The following is a 19,319-nucleotide window of genomic DNA, read 5'->3' as shown; positions in this document are numbered from 1 at the left end:
TCAAGAACCTATCTATCCCTGTCTTAAATACACTCAATGACTTGGCTTCCACAGCCCTCTGCAGCAATGAGTTCCTCAGATTCACCACCCTCTGGCTGAAGAAATTCCTCTTTATCTCAGTTGACCCTCAGTAAGGGGTTGCCCTTCACTCTGAGGCTGTGCCCTCAGGTCCTAGTCTATCCTTCTGGTGGAACCATCTTCTCCATGCCCACTCTATCCAGGCTTCTCAGTATTCTGAAAGTTTCAATCAGATCCCTCCTCATCTTTCTGAACTCCATCAAGTACAAACCTAGAGTCTTCAACTGCTCCTCATATGATAAATCCTTCATCCCTGGGATCATTCTTGTAAACCTCCTCTGGACCTCCTCCAAGGCCAGCACATCCATCCTTCGACACAGGGCCCAAAACAGCTCACAATATTCTAAATGTGGTCTGACCAGATTCTTATACGGATGTAACAGTACATCCCTACTCTTGTATTCTAAAGATTCTGAATTAAAAGGTTCAGAAGTTTCTGAATTAAATTCCCACCCCAGGGCCTGAACAGCAAAATTAACACATATTCAGTTGGCACACCAATATTGAGAGATTGTTGTAGATGCTGCCTTTTGGACAAGAAGTTAAAACAAAGAGTCTGCCTTCCTGGTCTTCGGGGTATCATCAACATTGTCCCGCTATTTTGAAGAAGAGCTAGGAAGTGCTTCCCAGTGTTCTGGCCAATATTTATCCCTCAACCAACATTGCCACTGGATTAGTTATTCAGAGTCCCAGACTAATGTTCTGGGGATATGGGTTTGAATCCCACAATATTACATTTGAATTCAATTTTAAAAATTCAAGAATTAAAACAGGTTATATGATGGCACCCTAGTAGCGTTTGCCAACTTTTGTAAAAACCCATCTGGCTCACTAATGTGTCTTGGGGAAGAATGTTTGCTGTCCCTACCTGGTCTGGTTTACATGTGACTTTAGACCCACAGCAATGTGGCTGACTCTTAACTGTCCTCTAAAGTGGGTTAAAAACAAGGACTGCAGATGCTAGAAACCAGATTCTAGATTAGAGTGGTGCTGGAAAAGCACAGCAGTTCAGGCAGCATCCGAGGAGCAGGAAAATCGACGTTTAGGGCAAAAGCCCTTCATTAGGACTTTTGCCCGAAATGTCGATTTTCCTGCTCCTCGAATGCTGCCTGAATTGCTGTGCTTTTCCAGCACCACTCTAATCTAGATTCTGTCCTCTGAAATGGCCCAGCAATTTACTCAGTTCAAGAGGAATTGCAGATGGACAATAAATGCTAATTTAGCTAACAGTGCTCACATTCTGTGAACAGATATTTTATGAACATGCTTATTACCACATTGTTCTTTGTAAGAACTTGCAATCTTCAAACTGTCTACTGTGCTTCCTATGTTCCAACAGTAATCTCACTTCAAAAGTAATTAGGATGTAACATCACATTTCTAGTAATCCAGAGCCCTGACTTCCTGACTCTGGCACCAGTTCAAATCCCACCTTAGTATCTCATGGCACTTAAGGTTCAATTACGTAGTAACACTAAATATAGAAATATTGAGGTCTACAGCACAGAAAAAGGCCCTTCAGCCCTTTGAGTATGTGCCCGTCAGAAACAAACCCATAACTCTCCCTTATGGGTTATCTTCAGGATTAAAAATGTAGAATTTTGATTTCAAATTAAAGTGAGTTAGAGTTTGCCACATTTTTTTGCTGTACTATGTCAATGCTTGAACACTTGACATATCTGAGAGGCTTCTCAAAGCAAGAAAATCCTTAAGTTGTTATGGAGATAGTTGCCTGAGGATGGAGGTGTCCTCCAACAGAAGCTGCTTGTTTTGTTTTTAAAGAATCAGTAAATAGAGGAAAGCTGACAAAACTAAAGAACCTAGTTAGTTACTTAACTTCAGAAAATGTATATTCTTGGATCTAGAGGTTGTATTGGGACCATTGATTTACAATTTACAAAGAACATTGCCCAGTACTTAGGGAGGCGATAGTTTTTAACCTCCCAAGGTACTATTGCTGAAAAATATAGGCAGTGTGGCTCTTTCCTCATTGCACCTCCATGGCAACTGTCCAAAACTTATAGAATCCCCACAGTGTGGAAGCAGCCATTTGGCCCATTGAGTCCACACCAAACGTCCAAAGAGTATCCCGCCCAGACCCATTCCCCTACCCTATCCTTGCATTTTCCATGGTTAAACCACCTACCCTGCACATCCCTGGATACCACGAGCAATTTAACATGGTCAATCCACCTAATCAGCACATTTTTGGACTGTAGGAGGAAACCAGAGCATCCAGAGGAATCTGCACAATGTGCAAACTCCCCACAGACAGTTGCCTGTGGATGGAATCGACTAGGAAAAAGTGAACACTGCAGATGCTGGAAATCAGAGTCTAGATGAGAGTGGTGCTGGAAAAGCACGGCAGGTCAGGCAGCAAATTCCTGATGAAGGGTCTTTGCCCAAAACATCGATTTTCCTGCTCCTCGGATGGAATCAAACCCGGTTCCTGGCACTGTGAGTCAGCAGTATTAACCACTGAGCCACCTAAAGTCCTCGACCTTAGATTGTGTCAGACTCCAACACTCGGTTGAGGATGACTGTTTACATCGGAAAAGCAACGGGTTTTGACCAGATCAAAGAGCATCGTTCACTGATGATGATCCTCCAGGTACTACGGATGATAGCCACAATGTAGTGGAACAGCATGGACAGCACAGTGTTCTGTATCATGCAGCTGGCAGGCATGAATCTAGATAAAAGCCAAACACTTCCCTCTGGGTTGTCTTTGCATTCATTGTGTGTGAACTCTACCCTACATGTTGAGAAACTCAGCAGCAGGAGCATGAAAGGATTCAGTCTAACTGAGCATTGCAAACCTGGCAATTAGTGGGTAATACTGCCTGCATCACTTTGAAAGGGTGTGGTTTAATCATGCATCATGCCCCCCCCCCCCCCAGCTATTGTCAAGAGCTGTCATATGTACCCCATTACATGGTTACAGTTGCCAACTCTTATTGAGGATGTTCCTGGGGGACTGCATTGAATGATTTCCTGCTTTAAAGAAGAACTGAGTTATAAGCAAGGTCGAGATTAGGTATACTCAAACCTGAGATAAGGTAAAAACAAAAACTGCAGATGCTGAAAACCAAATACTGGATTAGTGGTGCTGGAAGAGCACAGCAGTTCAGGCAGCATCCAACGAGCAGCGAAATCGACGTTTCGGGCAAAAGCCCTTCATCGAGAAGGATGGATTCTTTCCTGAAGAAGGGCTTATGCCTGAAACATGTTCTCCTGTTCCTCGGATGCTGCCTGGCCTGCTGTGTTTTTCCAGCACCACTCTAATCTAGGATTTTATACAGTACGCGAATTGAAGGTTATGGGGAAAAGATGGGAAAATGCAGCTGAGGATAATCAGATCAGCCCATGAGCTCAATGGATAGCGGAGTGAACTCGATGGGTGGAATGGCTTACTGCTGCGATGGTCTTATGCATTTACATAGCGCTTATTCACGACCACCGGCCAACTCAAAAGCGCTATACGTCCAATGGAGTACTTTTGAATAGCTCTCGCCATTAAAACGCGGGGGACGAGTCTGTCAGTTTGCAGGCAGCAAACTCACACAAATGTGTCTTTGTGACCGTCATTGAGGGATACAAATTGGCCAGGATGAAAGAGAGCGTTCAAAAAAGATGGGGAAAAAACACAATTTATTTTTAAAATGTGATTTTGTTTTCTTCCCCTGGCGTGCAGACCGATTTGAATCAATTCTGGAATGACTGGCTATCTATCCTTAATGATGGCTCACATTAAAAGAAACGATAGACGGCTGTCCTGCAGCAACAAACAAACATATTCAACATTCAATTACACGCATATAAACAGTAAGCGTTTTTTGGGGGGTGTGGGGGGAGGTGTGCACGCACGCACAACGATGCAAGCTGCCGGCTGCATTTCCTACATCAAATCTGGCTCTCGATGATTGCTCTACAGTGAGGGGTCTGGCTTGAATAGACACGCATGCGTTCAGCTACCGGCGTTAGGCGAGGCTGCAGTTTTTTTTAAATTTTCCTCTGTCTTAATCAGGTCGGGAGCAGAGAAGGGGGTGGGGGGAAGAGATGAGAAAAAAGCCAGGTATGGTGGAAATCTAGCCCACAACAGAGCAAGGGAGAGATTTGCTTCATCAGAGAGAGACAGAGAGACAGTGCTCGGTGCAAATCGGAGAGGGCGAGGAAATGGTCATTCATTTCCATTTGCAAATGTCTAGGCTGGTGTGTGACGGGTTTTAAATACAATTGGATCCGGGCGGTCAGCCACACTTAAGGTGGTTGGGGAGGAGGAGGGGGGTGGGGGGAAGTGAAGAAGCACAATCGTTCAGGAAGGAGTGATGCTCAGAGAAGGGGAGAGAGGGGTAGCCGGTGTGTTTTTGCAAGGGACTGGAGGAGGAGTGCGGCGGGGATGGAGACGGTGAACGGGAGCCCGGAGATCAGGCAGCAGCAGCAGCAGCAGTACGTGGAGAGAAAGCGGCTGAACAGAGCTCCGTCCCCGGCCAGACCCCTCAAGGATCTTCACTGCCGAGCGTCTGCTGCCAAGCTCTGCCTGCCCCCCAAACCCGGAGGGTTGGTGCTGCCTTCCTCGCCCACCCTCCCTCTCTCCAAGCCCCAGCTGCAGCCCACACACCAGCAGCAGCAGCAGCAGCAGCTCCCGGGTCTGCTGCTGCCGCCCGCTCAGAGTCGCCTCTCCAGGAGGAGCGGGGTCCTGGGGGCGAAGGACAAAGCCTCGGCCGGGGGCAAAGCGGCCAAGTCTCCCTCGCTGTCCGCCCCCCACCCGGCCAAGAGGGTTTCCAGCTCCAAGGGGCACCCGGACAAGGGCAATCATCACCATCACCACCAGCAGCACCAGCAGCAGCAAGGAGGAGGGCAGCAGCAGCAGCAGCTCAGAAAAGCCAAGAAATGCCTCCTGATCGAGCCCAGCCCCGGGCTGTCAGCAGCAACAACCCAGGCTCCATCCCCCTCTCTTCTGGCCAAGACCAGCCACACCGACAGCAGCTCAGACCTGTCCGACTGCGCTTCCGAGCCCCTCTCCGACGAGCAGCGCCCGCAAGCCGGGGAAGTGACCACCACCAGCGACGCCGAGTCAGGCACCGGCTCCAGCGACGCGGAGAGCGGCAGGAGGTGCCGAGAGAGCCGGCAGCAGCAGGCGGCCGGGGCGCCCCTCGCTCCAGAGCAGCAGCAGCAGCGCCGTTCCCCGGGTAAAGGTAGCCACCTTCCCGATGGGGAACACGGACCCAAGGCCGGCAAAGCCAGGCAGGAGTCGAGGGCCGGCAACGCCTGTAGCCCGGCCACCGAGACTCTGGAAGGCGGTGGGAGGTCTCAGCACCAGGAGCTGCTCAGAGAGATCGAGGAACTCCGCTCGGAAAACGACTATCTTAAGGTGAGAGGGAGAGACAAGAGACTGTTCAGACATTGCTCACAGCGCTGTCCCGCCACTAACATTACCTTCCTGTGTCTCTTTGCTAGATAATTTTTACCACCAAAATCCTCCCGTTTGTGATGGTTTCCCCGTTTGATTATTGCTTTCATCTCTCCCGTGTCACCAACAGGTTTAATTATTTAATATGATTGTGTTTTGATATTTACTTCCATCAGTGTTACACCTAACGTCCCCTTAATTATTTCCTCACTTCGATTTGAACATAGTTAAAAATCACCACACCAGATTACAGTCCAACAGGTTTATTTGGAAGCACTAGCTTTCGGAGCGCTGCTTCTTGAACATGGTTTTGATCTCATTCCGCTAATTGTTTTTTAAGATTTATGGTCCCCAATGACAGTAGTTTTAAATATCGTCCTTTTACAAATGAAGATGTATGATGCCCAATTATGATCTTAAATGTAGTCATTTTTAAAAATTGAACATTTCTCTCGTGTATGATCCCCAATTGCAATTTATTTTTTAAAAAATAAAATATGATGAATGATTACTATCTTAAATTTAGTTGGAGGTTCCCTCAGACGTGATTCCCAATTACAACTGTAAATTTCGTCACTTTTTAATGTCGATATACACGATACACGGTCCCTTTTTTTTGGTCAAGAAGACTCATTTATTTGTGATAAGTTTGAACGGAATCCTCCTCGTTATTTAACAATTATAAAGTTAAAAAAAACACACACAACACCAGGTTATAGTCCCAACGGGTTTATTTGGAAGCATTAGCTTTCAGAGCGCTGCTCCTTCATCAGGCGCGATAATGTTAGCGTGTTGTGTGACATCTGAAAAATACTTGTCAGGGGAATGTTTCTAATTGGGCTGAATGTATAGTTTGATGAGATGTGGAGTTTGTGGATATAGTATTATGCTTTGCCGTGCCGCCTCTCCACACCAGCGCTTGTGTTTATTTTTAACATTGCGGGATCTGGTTTCAAACAGAGCCATGTATCCTGTCAGATTCGAAATGAACCAACGGGAGATGTCTGACGGAGTGAGGGCTGGCTAGCAACTTCTGGTTGGATACCAGTTTTCTGACTCGCTTCTTCAAAGATAGCGGTTGCCGGATGGATAAATAATAGACGTTTTCGGGGGGTTTTTTTGTTGGAAGGAGGGCCGTGAACCAAGGCTGTAGTTTTACATAATGAGCATTTTTTGAATGTTGGACTGACTGGTTAGACATGCATGCACACACACACACACACACCCTCATCTTAATGGGGCAGCCGATGTGTGGACATTGCAAACTGTGAAATGGTCCCTCTCGGACTCATAGAGATGTACGGCACGGAAACAGACCTGTCGGTCTAATTCGACCCTGCCGACCAGTCCAATTCACCAGCGTTTGGCCCATGTCCTTGTGAGGGAAATCCTGATGAAGGGCTTTTGCCCGACTCTCCTGCTCCTGGGATGCTGACTGACCTGCTGTGCTTTTCCGGCACCACACTCTCGATCCATGACCTTTCCTATTCATAAACCCATCCAGATATTGTAAATGTTTTAAATGTAGTTGTACCAGCCCCCACCCCCTTCTTCTGGCGGCTCATTCTATACATACACCACCCTCTGCATGAATTGCATTTTGCAACTTTATCAAAGAACCATAGAATCCCTACAGTGAGAAAACAGACTACTGCACCCAACAAGTCCACACTGACCCTCTGATGAGTAACCCACCCAGACCCATTCCCCTAGCCTATTACTCTACATTTACCCCTAACTAATGCTCTTACTCTTTATGACTCTAATTTACACATCCCTGAACACTATGGGCAAATTAGCTTGACAAATTCACCTCACCTGCACATTGTGGGATTGTGGGAGGAAACCAGAACACCCAGAGGAAAACCATGCAGACACAGGGAAAATGTGCAAACGCCACACAGACAGTCCCCCGAGGTTGGAATTGAAGCCGGGTCCCTGGTGCTGTGAGGCAGCAGTGCTAACCACTGTGCCGCCCCTTGTTAGAGTTCAGTTGGAGTATTGAATAGTGTGGGCACCACATTATAGGAAAGATATGAATGTGTTGGAGAGACGACAGAAGCGGATTACAAGAATGGTTCTAGGAATGAGAAACTTCAGTTATGAGGATTGATTAAAGAAGTTGGGTATGTTCTACTTGCACAGAAAAAGGCTGAGAAGAGATTTAATGTAGGTTTTCAAAATCATGAGCAGCTAAGTATTATAGTTAGGGAGAATCTGTTCCTGATCGTAAAAAAAGTTACGAATAAGAGAATGTAGATTTAAAGTGATTTTGTGAAAGGAGCAAATATGATATGAGAAATAACTTGTTCTTTCAGCAAATGGCTAAGGCCTTGAATGCATTACTTTGGAATTGTGGTGGAGGTAGGTTAAACTGAGGCAACCAAATAATGCATACAAATAATGTGCAAAGGTATGGGGGAAAAGGCAGCTCTTCATGCATACCAGAAAGTGATGCTCCTTTGAAGAGCTGGTGCAGAGATGATTGGCTGAATGGCCTGTTCTGCACCATAACACTTCTGCGGTCCTGTGAAATCAGGATGGTGTGTGGCTTAGAGGGGAACTTGCGAGTGGTTGTCTTTCCAATGAAACAGCTGCCCTTGTCCTTCCAGATGATAGTGCTGGTGGGTATGGAAAATGCTGTGTAGGGAGCCTTGTTGGATTGCTGCAGTGCATCATGTAGATGGCACACACTGCTGTGACTGTGGATCAGTGGTGAAGGGAGTACAAGTTTAAGTTGGTAGACGTGTTGTCAGTCTAGTTTGCTCGATAATGCTGAACTTCTTGAATGTTGAAACTTTAGGATTCCAAGCAAGTGGGTAATATTCTGTTACCCTCCTGACCAGTGTTCATTCTAACCGCTCTCTTCTGAGTGGACCTCCGAGCATGGCATTGGGAGATGGAATCGGCAGTCGTTGCTATGATCTGTGTTGCCATGCCGACGACCATGTTCAGAATGTTGGAGTGGCGGTATGCATGTTCAACTACACAACCTGAAATGTTGCGGCCCGACAGTGTCTTGCAAATGATGGACAGGAATTTCAGATTCAGGAGTTACTTGCTGAAAGGATTCTAGTCTTGTATCTGCTCTTGTCATCACAATATTTTTGGCTGGTTCAGTTTAGTTTCTGCTCATTTGTAACCATCAGGAATGATAATGAAAAGGAACTCAGAAATGGTAATGCCATTGGGCGTCAAAGTGTGATAGTTGGATTTTCTCTTGTTAAATATGGTCTTTGTCTGACACCTGTATGTTGTGGGTGTTACTTGTCACTTATTGCTGCAACTCTGAATGTTGTCTAGGTCTTTGAGGAACTTCCTCAATGTCTGAGGAGTCAGAAGTTGTGCTGAACAATTTATGAATTTTCAGAATCATTAGTGAACACCCCACCTCTGAACTCAGGATGGAGGGCAGGTCATTGGTTAAGCAACTGTAGATGATTGTGCCAGGGTTCCTTGAGAAACTCCTGAAGTGAAATTATTGACGTCCAACAATCATTATTATTTTCCCTGTACTACTCATCACTCAAGCCAATCAAGAGTTTTTCTGAAGTGGAGTGAAATGAATTGGCTGAAGACCAGCACCTCTGATGCACAAGACCTCATAAGGAGGCCAAGATGGATCATCCACTTGGCATTTCCGGCTGAAAATCCATACGTATGCTTCAGTCTCTTGCACAGAGGTGTTGGATCATCCCATCATTGAGCTTGAGGATATGTGTGCCTCCTCCTACCAGGGAGTTTAATTTTCCATCGTTCAAGATTGGATGAGACAGGAGTGCAAGCTTAGAGCTGATCTGTTAGCTGTGTGATTGCTTAACTCTGTCCATCACTTGTTGCTTAAGTTGTTTGACATGCAAGCTTCATAACGTCAACATGTTAGGTATGGCTGGTGCTGTTCATGGCGTGCTCTCCTCCAGTCTCCATGCTTCCATTGGCTGATGGTGATGGTCGAAGAGAAATCAGAATTAATGTTTCGGGATCCAGTGACCCTTCCACAGAACTAGTGGTAGTTAGGAAGAATGTCAGCTTATCTGCAGAAGATAGGGTGAGGGGAGGGTTTAAGGAGTAAATGATAGTTGGGGATAGAGCCCAGAGAGAAGTACAGTTGGACAAACTAAGGGGTGGATAACAATCTGGCTAGGGGAGTGAATAGCTGTTTGTGGAGACTGTTAGTGGCTAACAATAGATAGTGTGTAATGGCAGACTGCGTGATAACAAGGACTGGTGTGTGGTAGGGGGCTAGGATATGAGAGAGTTCAGGCGCTAAAATTATTGAACTCAATATTGAGTCCAGAGGGCTGCAGGTCCCCAAGCAGGAAATGAGATGCTGTTCCTCCAACTTGCACTGAGCTTTGCTGGAACACTGCGGCAAGCCTGACTGAGACAGAGAGGTTGGCGAAGGAACAGGGTGGTATGTTGAAGTGGCAGGCAACTTGAAGCTCAGGGTCTTTTTTGCAGACAGAACGTAGCTGTTCTGCAAAGCAGACACCCAGTCTACGCTTCATTTCCCCAATGTAGAGGAGACAATATTATGAACAGTGAATGCAGTAGATTAGATTGTGTGAAGTGCAGGTAAAATGCTGCTTCACCTGGAAGGTATGTTTGGTCTTTGAGATGCTGAGGAGGGAGGAGTAAATGGGCAGTGTTACACCTTCGGCGGTTGCAGGTGAAGGTGCTATGGGACTGTAGGGGCGTGTTGGGAGTGAAGGAAGAGTGAACCAGGGAATGGTCCCTGTGCAACGTGGACAAATAAGGGGAGGGGAATATGTGCCTGGTGATGGCATCTCACTGGAGGTGGCAGAAATGGTGGTTGATGATCTTCTGGATGTGGATGGTGGTGGGATGGTAAGTGAGGACAAGGGGAACCCTGTCACTGTTGTGGGAGGGAAGAGAAGGGGTGAGGGCGGAAGTGTGGGAGATGGGTCAGACCTAATTAAGAGCCTTGTCAACAACGATGCTTGGGAATCCTCGGCTGTGGAAGAAGGTGGTCATTTTCGAGGCTCCCTTGTCAAAGTTGGACTCATTGGAATATATGCGACTGGTACTGGGAGAATGTAATGCAGTCTTTAGAAGAAACAGGGCATGTATAGTCCAGGTAGCTCTGGGAGTCGGTGGGTCTATAGTAGTTTTTATTAGCCAGTTTATCCCCAGAAATGGAAACAGAAATGTTAAGAAAGGGAAAGCAGGAGTCAGAGATAGACCAGGTGAAAGTGAGAGCAGGGTGAAAAATGGAAGTGAAACCGATGAATTTTTCCAATTCTGGATGAGCGAGTGATGCATATTGATATACAATATCAGAAAAAGAATTGTGGATGAGCTGGAATAGGCAATTCTGCTGATGATGCCCTAGCGCATTTCATGGATTTGTAGTTTTGAGTTGTTCGAACAGTTTGGAGTTTTCCAATACAGCATGGTGAATGCAAGACTTTGTTTCTACAAGAACTAGGTTGTGGTCACTCCTACCAATGGCCTCATGGACAGTTGGATCTGTGACAGGCAGATTGGTGTAGCTGAGATCGAATATGTTTATTCCCCTTGTTGGTTTAATGGCCACTTGATGTTGGCAATGGTGTAGCAGCAATGTCAATGAAACATAGAAAGCAGGAGCAGAATGGGCCATTCTGCTCCACCGTTCAGTAAGATAGCAGCTAATTCTCTAACTCAATGCTATATCCTGGCTTTTCCCAATACCTCTTAATGCCTTTCATTTCTTTAAAAAATAGGACCTATCTCTTTGTTGAATATATTTTTGTGGCTCTGTAGTAAAGAATTCCACCTTTTGAATGAAAAATGTTTCCTCACCTCAGTCCTAAATGGTCTACCTGAATGGCCTCCCAGTGGCTCAGCATGGCAACTTCAGCGTGGATTTCTGGTCTCTGTGATTCCAGAGTGCTCTATATTTTGAGAATGACTCCTGGTTCTAGAGTTGTCAATCAGGGAAAACATCCTCCCTTTATCTAATCTACTTGTTAGAACTTTATACATTTTAATCAGATCCCTCTCATCCTTCCAATGCTTTGATCGTGGTCTGAGTCATAGAGATGTACAGCACAGAAACAGATCCATCGGTCCAGCTCATCCATGCCAACCAGATATCCAAACATAATCTAGTCCAATTTGCCAGCACTTGCTCTTAAACCCTTCCTATTCATATACCCATCCAGATGCCTTTTAAATGCTGTAATTGTACCATCCTGCACCACTTCCTCTGGCAGCTCATTCCATATACGTCATGGGATCTTTCTCTGTGTGAGAAAGTTGCCCCCTAGGTATCTTTTATATCTTTCCCCTCTCACCCTAAACCTATGCCCTCTGGTTCTGGACTCCCCCACCCCAGGGAAAAGACCTTGTCTATTTATCCTATTCATGCCCCTCATGATTTTATAAACATCTATAAGGTCACCCCCCAGCCTCCGACGTTCCAGGGAAAACAGCCCCAGCCTATTCAGCCTCTCTCGATAACTCAAACCCTCCAACCTTGGCAACATCCTTGTAAATCTTTTCTGAACTCTTTCAAGTTTCACAACATCTTTCCTATAGCAGGGAGACCAGAATTGAATGCAATATTCCAAAAGTGGCCTAACTGATGTCCTGTACAGTTGTAACATAACCTCCCAACTCCTTTACTCAATGCTCAAAGCAATAAAGGAAAGCATACCAAATGCCGCCTTCACTATCCTATCAACCTGCGATCCTACTTTCAAGGAACAATGAGCCTGCACTCCAAGGTATCTTTGTTCAGCAACACTCCCCAGGACTTTACCATACATTTATTGCTCATCAGAAGGCAATGGGGAACTGTTGCCTTGAATCACTGCAGTCCATTCTTTTGTAGGTAGACTGACAAATCTGAGTGAGCTCCAGAAGTTTGACCCAGTGACACTGGGATCTTTCCAAATCAGATGGTGCGTGGCTTGGAGGGGAATTTTCAGATGGTGGTGTTCTCATGTTTTTCTGCCCTTGTCCTCCATACTGGTAGTGTGTGGGTTAGAAGATGTTGTCTAAGGTGCATTGGTGAATTTCTGCAGTGCATTTTGTGGATGGTACAGACTGCTACTACTGAGTGTCAATGGGGAGGGTGAATGTTTGGATTGAAACCTACTAGTTAAGTGGGCTTCATTGTCCTCAATGGTATCAAGCTTCTTGTGTTGCCAGAACTGCCTTCATCCAATTAAGTACATTAAGGACGAAAGAGTAACGAGGGAGAGAATAGGGCTCCTCAAAGGTCAACAAGGCGGCCTTTGTGTGGAGCTGCAGGAGATGGGGCAGATACTAAAAGGGTATTTTGCATCCGTATTTACTGTGGAAAAGGACATGGAAGATATAGACTGTCGGAAAATAGATGGTGACATCTTGCAAGATGTCCATATTACAGAAAAGGAAGTGCTGGATGTCTTGAAATGCATAAAAGTGGATAAATCTCCAGGACCTGATCAGGTGTACCCTAGAACTCTGTGGAAAGCTAGGGAAGTGATTGCTGGGCCTCTTATCATCAATAGTCACAGGTGAGGTGCCGGAAGACTGGAGGTCGGCAAACGTGGTGCCACTGTTTAAGAAGGGTGGTAAAGACAAGCCAGAGAACTATAGACCGGTGAGCCTGACCTCGGTGGTGAGCAAGTTGTTGGAGGGAATCCTGAGGGACATGTATTTGGAAAGGCAAGGACTGATTGGGGAAAGACAACATGGTTTTGTGCATGGGAAATAATGTCTCACAAACTTGATTGAGTTTTTTGAAGAAGCAACAAAGAGGATTGATGAGCAGAGAGTGGTAGATGTGATCTATAGGGACTTCAGTAAGGCATTTAACAAGGTTCTGGATTAGTGGTGCTGGAAGAGCACAGCAGTTCAGGCAGCATCCAAATAGCTTCGAAATCAACGTTTCGGGCAAAAGCCCTTCATCAGGAATAAAGGCTGTGAGCCTGAAGCGTGGAGAGATAAGCTAGAGGAGGGTGGGGGTGGGGAGAAAGCAGCATAGAGTACAGTGGGTGAGTGGGGGAGGGGATGAAGGTGATAGCTCAAGGAGGAGAGGGTGGAGTGGATAGGTGGAAAAGAAGATAGGCAGGTAGGATAAGTCCGGGCAAGTCAAGGGGACAGTTACTGAGCTGGATGTTTAGAACTAGGGTGAGGTGGGGGAAGGGGAAATGAGGAAACTGTTGAAGTCTACATTGATGCCCTGGGGTTGAAGTGTTCCGAGGCGGAAGATGAGGCGTTCTTCCTCCAGGCGTCTGGTGATGAGGGAGCCTCGGTGAAGGAGGCCCACGACCTCCATGTCCTCGGCAGAGTGGGAGGGGGAGTTGAAATGTTGGGCCACGGGGTGGTTTGGTTGATTGGTGCGGGTGTCCCAGAGATGTTCCCTAAAGCGCTCTGCTAGGAGGCACCCAGTCTCCCCAATGTAGAGGAGACCGCATCGGGAGCAAAGGATACAATAAATGATATTAGTGGATGTGCAAGTAAAACTTTGATGGATATGGAAGGCTCCTTTAGGGCCTTGGATAGAGGTGAGGGAGGAGGTGTGGGCGCAGGTTTTGCAGTTCCTGCGGTGGCAGGGGAAAGTGCCAGGATTGGAGGGTGGGTTGTTTGGGGGCGTGGACCTGACCAGGTAGTCACAGAGGGAACGGTCTTTGCGGAAGGCGGAAAGGGGTGGGGAGGGAAATATATCCCTGGTAGTGGGGTCTGTTTGGAGGTGGCGGAAATGTCGGCGGATGATTTGGTTCCCAATGGGAGACTGGTTAGCAAGGGTAGATCTCATGGAATACAAGGAGAACTTGCCATTTGGGTACAGAACTGGTACAAAGGTAGAAGACAGAAGGTGGTGGTAGTGGAGGGTTGTTTTTCAGACTGGAGGCCTGTGACCAGTGGAATGCCATAAGGATCGGTGCTGGGTCAACTACTTTTCATCATTTACATAAATGATTTGGATGTGAGCATAAGAGGTATAGTTAGTAAGTTTGTAGATGACACCAAAATTGGAGGTGTAGTGGACAGCAAAGAAGGTTACCTCAGATTACAACGGGATCTTGATCAGACGGGCCAATGGGCTCAGAAGTGGTAGGTAGAGTTTAATTTAGATAAATGTGAGGTGCTGCATTTTGGGAAAGCAAATCTTAGTAGGACTTATACACTTAATGGTAAGGTCCTAGGGAGTATTGCTGAACAAAGAGATCTTGGAGTACAGGTTCATAGCTCCTTGAAAGTGAAGTCACAGGTAGATAGGATAGTGAAGAAGGCATTTGGTATGCTTTCTTTTATTGGTCAGAGTATTGAGTGCAGGAGTTGGGAGGTCATGTTGAGGTTGTACAGGGCATTGGTTAGGCCCCTGTTGGAATATTGCGCGCAATTCTGGTGTCCTTCCTATCCGAAAGAAGTTGTCAAACCTGAAAGGGTTCAGAAAGATTTACAAGGATGTTGCCAGGGTTGGAGGATTTGAGCTATGGGGAGAGGCTGAACAGGCTGGGGCTGTCTTCCCTGCTGCGTCGGAGGCTGAGGGGTGACCTTATAAGGTTTACAAAATTATGAGGGGCATGGATAGGGTAAATAGACAAAGTCTTTTCCCTGAGGTGGGGGAATCCAGGACTAGAGGGCATAGGTTTAGGGTGAGTGGGGAATGATATAAAAGAGACCTGAGGGGCAACGTTTTCACACACAGAGTTGTACATGTATGGAATGAGCTGCCAGAGGATGTGGTGAAGGTTGGTACAATTGCAACATTTAAAATGCATCTGGAAGGGTATATGAATAGGATGGGTTTGGAGGGACATGGGCCAGGTGCTGGCAGGTGGGACTAGATTGTGTTGGGATATATGGTTGGCATGGACAAGTTGGACCGAAGGGTCTGTTTTCGTGCTGTACATCTCTATAACTAATTAAGTGTGTAAGTCCTGCTCTGATTTGCCTTTCCAAAATGCAGCACCTTGCATTTATCTAAATTAAACTCCACCTGCACTCCTCAGCCCATTGGCCCTTCTGATCAAGATCTTACTGTACTCTGAGGTAACCTTCTTAGCTCTCCACTACACCTCCAACATTTGTGTCATCTACAAACTTGCTAACTATATGTTCACATCCAAATCATTTATATAAATGGAAAACAGTGGACCCAGCACTAATCCTTGTGGCACACGTTGTGGTCACAGGCCTCCAGTCTGAAAAACAACCCTCCAGCACCACCCTCTGTCTTCTACCTTTGAGCCAGTTCTGTACCCAAATGGGTAGTTCTCCCTGTATTCCATGAGATCTACCTTGCTAATTAGTCTCCCATGAGGAACCTTAGTTGAAAGCCTTACTGAAGTCCATATCGATCACATCTATCGCTCTGCCCTCATCAATTCTCTTTGTTACTTCTTCAAAAAACTCAATCAAGTTCCATGAGACATGATTTCTCATGGATAAAGCCATGTTGACTATCTTTAATTAGTCCTTGACTTTCCAAATACATGAAAAACCTGCCCCTCAGGATTTCCTCCGACAACGTGCCCACCACCGATGTCAGGCTCACCAGTCTATAGTTCCCTGGCTTTTCCTTACCACCCTTCATAAACAGTGGCACCACGTTAAACAAGCTCCAGTCTTCTGCCACCTCACCTGTGACTATCGATGACACAAATATCTCATCAAGGGGTCCAGCAATCACTTCCCTAGCTTCCCAAAAAAGGTCTAGGGTACACCTGATCAGGTCCTGGGGATTTATCCACTTTCATGCATTTCAAGGCATCCCTTTTCTCAAACATTTGCTGAGCCATTTCAGAGTCCATTTAAGACCATGTCGGCCAGACCAGGTAAGGATGGCAGAATTTTCTTCCCTAAAGGGTATTAATGAACCAGATGAGTTCTTGCAACTACTGATAATGGTTTAATGGTTACCATTAGACCACCTGTTTTTCTTTCTTTACTTTCCAGTTTTATTAATTAAATTCACATTTGGCCATCTTAAATGATGCCATTTGAATCAAGGTTCCCAGAATATTAACTTTTTTGGAATACTAGTCCATTGACAATATCACTACCACCAAAGGGTCTCATTCCTACAGCTTTTAATTGTTGTTGAAGTTTTTTATTAAAAAAGTTCAAACAAAAATAAAAGAAGCTTAACGTCTACTCTCTGTCCTTTATTTTGCAGTCTTTCTGAATCTCTCTCTTTATTTTTCTTTCGTACTGATTTGACATTGAATTACCCACTTCTCTATTCCATTTCCACCTTGGTTCTTGTAATGTCTAGTTCCTAACACTTCTGTCTGACTGATTAAGACCATAAGACATACGAGTGGAAGTAAGGCCATTCGGCTCATCGAGTCCACTCCGCCATTTAATCATGGCTGATGGGCATTTCAACTCCACTTACCCGCATTCTCCCCGTAGCCCTTAATTCCTTATGACATCAAGAATTTATCAATCTCTGCCTTAAAGACATTTAGCGTCCCGGCCTCCACTGCACTCTGCGGCAATGAATTCCACAGGCCCACCACTCTCTGGCTGAAGAAATGTCTCTGCATTTCTGTTCTGAATTGACCCCCTCTAATTTTAAGGCTGTGCCCACGGGTCCTAGTCTCCCCACCTAACGGAAACAATTTCCTAGTGTCCACCCTTTCCAAGCCATGTATTATCTTGTAAGTTTCTATTAGATCTCCCCTTAACCTTCTAAACTCCAATGAATACAATTCCAGGATCCTCAGCCATTTCGCGTATGTTAGACCTACCATTCCAGGGATCATCCGTGTGAATCTCCGCTGAACACGCTCCAGTGCCAGAATGTCCCTCCTGAGGTGTGGGGCCCAAAACTGGACACAGTACTCCAAATGGGGCCTAACCAGAGTTTTATAAAGTCTAGTAGCATATCGCTGCTTTTATATTCCAACCCTCTTGAGATAAAATGACAACATTGCATTCGCTTTCTTAATCACGGATTCAACCTGCATGTTTACCTTTAGAGAATCCTCGACTAGCACTCCCAGATCCCTTTGTACTTTGGCTTTATGAATTTTCTCACCGTTTAGAAAGTAGTCCATGCTTGTATTCTTTTTTCCAAAGTGCAAGACCTCGCATTTGCTCACATTGAATTTTATCAGCCATTTCCTGGACCACTCTCCCAACCTGTCTAGATCCTTCTGCAGCCTCCCCACTTCCTCAGTACTACCTGCCTGTCCACTTATCTTCGTATCATCGGCAAACTTCGCTAGAATGCCCCCAGTCCTTTCATCCAGATCATTAATATGTAACGTGAACAGCTGTGGCCCCAACACTGAACCCTGTGGGACACTGCTTGTCACCGGCTGCCATTCCGAAAAAGAACCCCTTATCCCAACTCTATGCCTTCTGTCAGACAGCCAATCCTCAATCCATGCCAGTAACTCACCTCAAGTGCAATGGGCCATCACCTTACTCAACAGCCTCCCGTGTGGCACCTTATCAGAGGCCTTTTGGAAGTCTAGATAGACCACATCCAATGGGTTTCCCTGGTCTAACCTACTTGTCACCTCTTCAAAGAATTCTAACAGGTTTGTCAGGCATGACCTCCCCTTACTAAATCCATGTTGACTTGTTCTAATCCGACCCTGCTCTTCCAAGAATTTAGAAACCTCATCCTTAACGATGGATTCTAGAATTTTACTAACAACCGAGGTTAGGCTAATTGGCCTATAATTTTCCATTTTTTGTCTTGATCCTTTCTTGAACAAGGGGGTTACAACAGCGATCTTCCAATCATCCGGGACTTTCCCTGACTCCAGTGACTTTTGAAAGATCTCAACCAATGCCTCCGTTATTTCCTCAGCCACTTCCCTCAGAACTCTAGGATAGGGCCAGGAGATTTGTCAATTTTAAGACCTTTTAGCTTTTCTAGCACTATCTCTTTTGTAATAGCAACCATACTCAACTCAGCCCCTTGACTCCCTTTAATTGTTGCGGTATTACTCATATCTTCCAGTGTGAAGACTGACGCAAAGTACTTATTAAGTTCTCCTGCTATTTCCTTATCTCCCATCACTAGGCTTCCAGCATCAGTTTGAAGTGGCCCAACGTCTACTTTTGCCTGTCGTTTATTTCTTATGTATTGAAAGAAACTTTTACTATCATTTCTAATATTACTGGCTAGCCTACCTTCATATTTGATCCTCTCCTTCCTTATTTCTCTCTTTGTTATCCTCTGTTTGTTTTTGTAGCCTTCCCAATCTTCTGATTTCTCAGTGCTCTTGGCCACTTTCTCGGATCTCTCTTTTTCTTTGATACATTTCCTGACTTCCTTTGTCAGCCATGGCTGTCTAATCCCTCCCTGGATAATCTTTCTTTTTTTGGGAATGAACCTCTGTACTGTGTCCTCAATTATACCCACAAACTCATGCCATTTTTGCTTTACTGTCTTCCCCGCTAGGCTCTGCTTCCAGTCGATTTTCGTCAGTTCCTCTCTCATGCCCTCATAATTACCTTTGTTTAACTGTCACACTATTACATCCGATTTTGCTTTCCCTCTTTCAAACTGCAGACTGAACTCTACCATGTTATGATCGCTGCTTCCTAAGTGTTCCCTTACTTTAAGATCTTTTATAAAGTCTGGTTCATTACATAGCACTAAGTCCAGAATAGCCTGCTCCCTTGTGGGCTCCATGACAAGCTGTTCCAAAAAGCCATCCTGTAAGCATTCCAAGAATTCCCTTTCTTTGGATCCACTGGCAACATTATTTACCCAGTCCACCTGCATATTGAAGTCTCCCATGATCGTCTTTCTGACATGCCTTTTCTATTTCCTGGTACATGTTGCGTCCCTGGTCCTGACCACTGTTAGGAGGTCTGTACATAACTCCCATTATGGTTTTTTTGCCTTTGTGGTTCCTCA

The 19,319-nt window shown here is 45.6% G+C and overlaps 1 protein-coding gene across 4 annotated transcripts in view; it reads left to right on the top strand.

The window, feature by feature from the left end:
* The first annotated feature begins 4,003 nt into the window (after positions 1-4,003).
* The window catches only part of mtcl1 (microtubule crosslinking factor 1), a 213,144-nt gene continuing 197,828 nt past the window's right edge, over positions 4,004-19,319 (top strand). For 3 of the 4 annotated variants that reach the window (XM_072569874.1, XM_072569873.1, XM_072569877.1), the window contains exon 1: positions 4,005-5,452. In XM_072569874.1, the coding sequence (XP_072425975.1) occupies positions 4,478-5,452 (975 nt within the window). In that variant the 5' untranslated portion in view covers positions 4,005-4,477. Of the gene's footprint in view, positions 5,453-19,319 lie in introns of all 4 variants that reach the window. The other variant, XM_072569875.1, reaches the window with a different exon arrangement.

Source organism: Chiloscyllium punctatum, chromosome 5, assembly GCF_047496795.1.
Source record: "Chiloscyllium punctatum isolate Juve2018m chromosome 5, sChiPun1.3, whole genome shotgun sequence".
Lineage (NCBI taxonomy): Eukaryota > Metazoa > Chordata > Chondrichthyes > Orectolobiformes > Hemiscylliidae > Chiloscyllium > Chiloscyllium punctatum.
The sequence above is the reverse complement of the archived record's forward strand: the minus strand, read 5'-3'. Positions and strand labels throughout refer to the sequence as shown.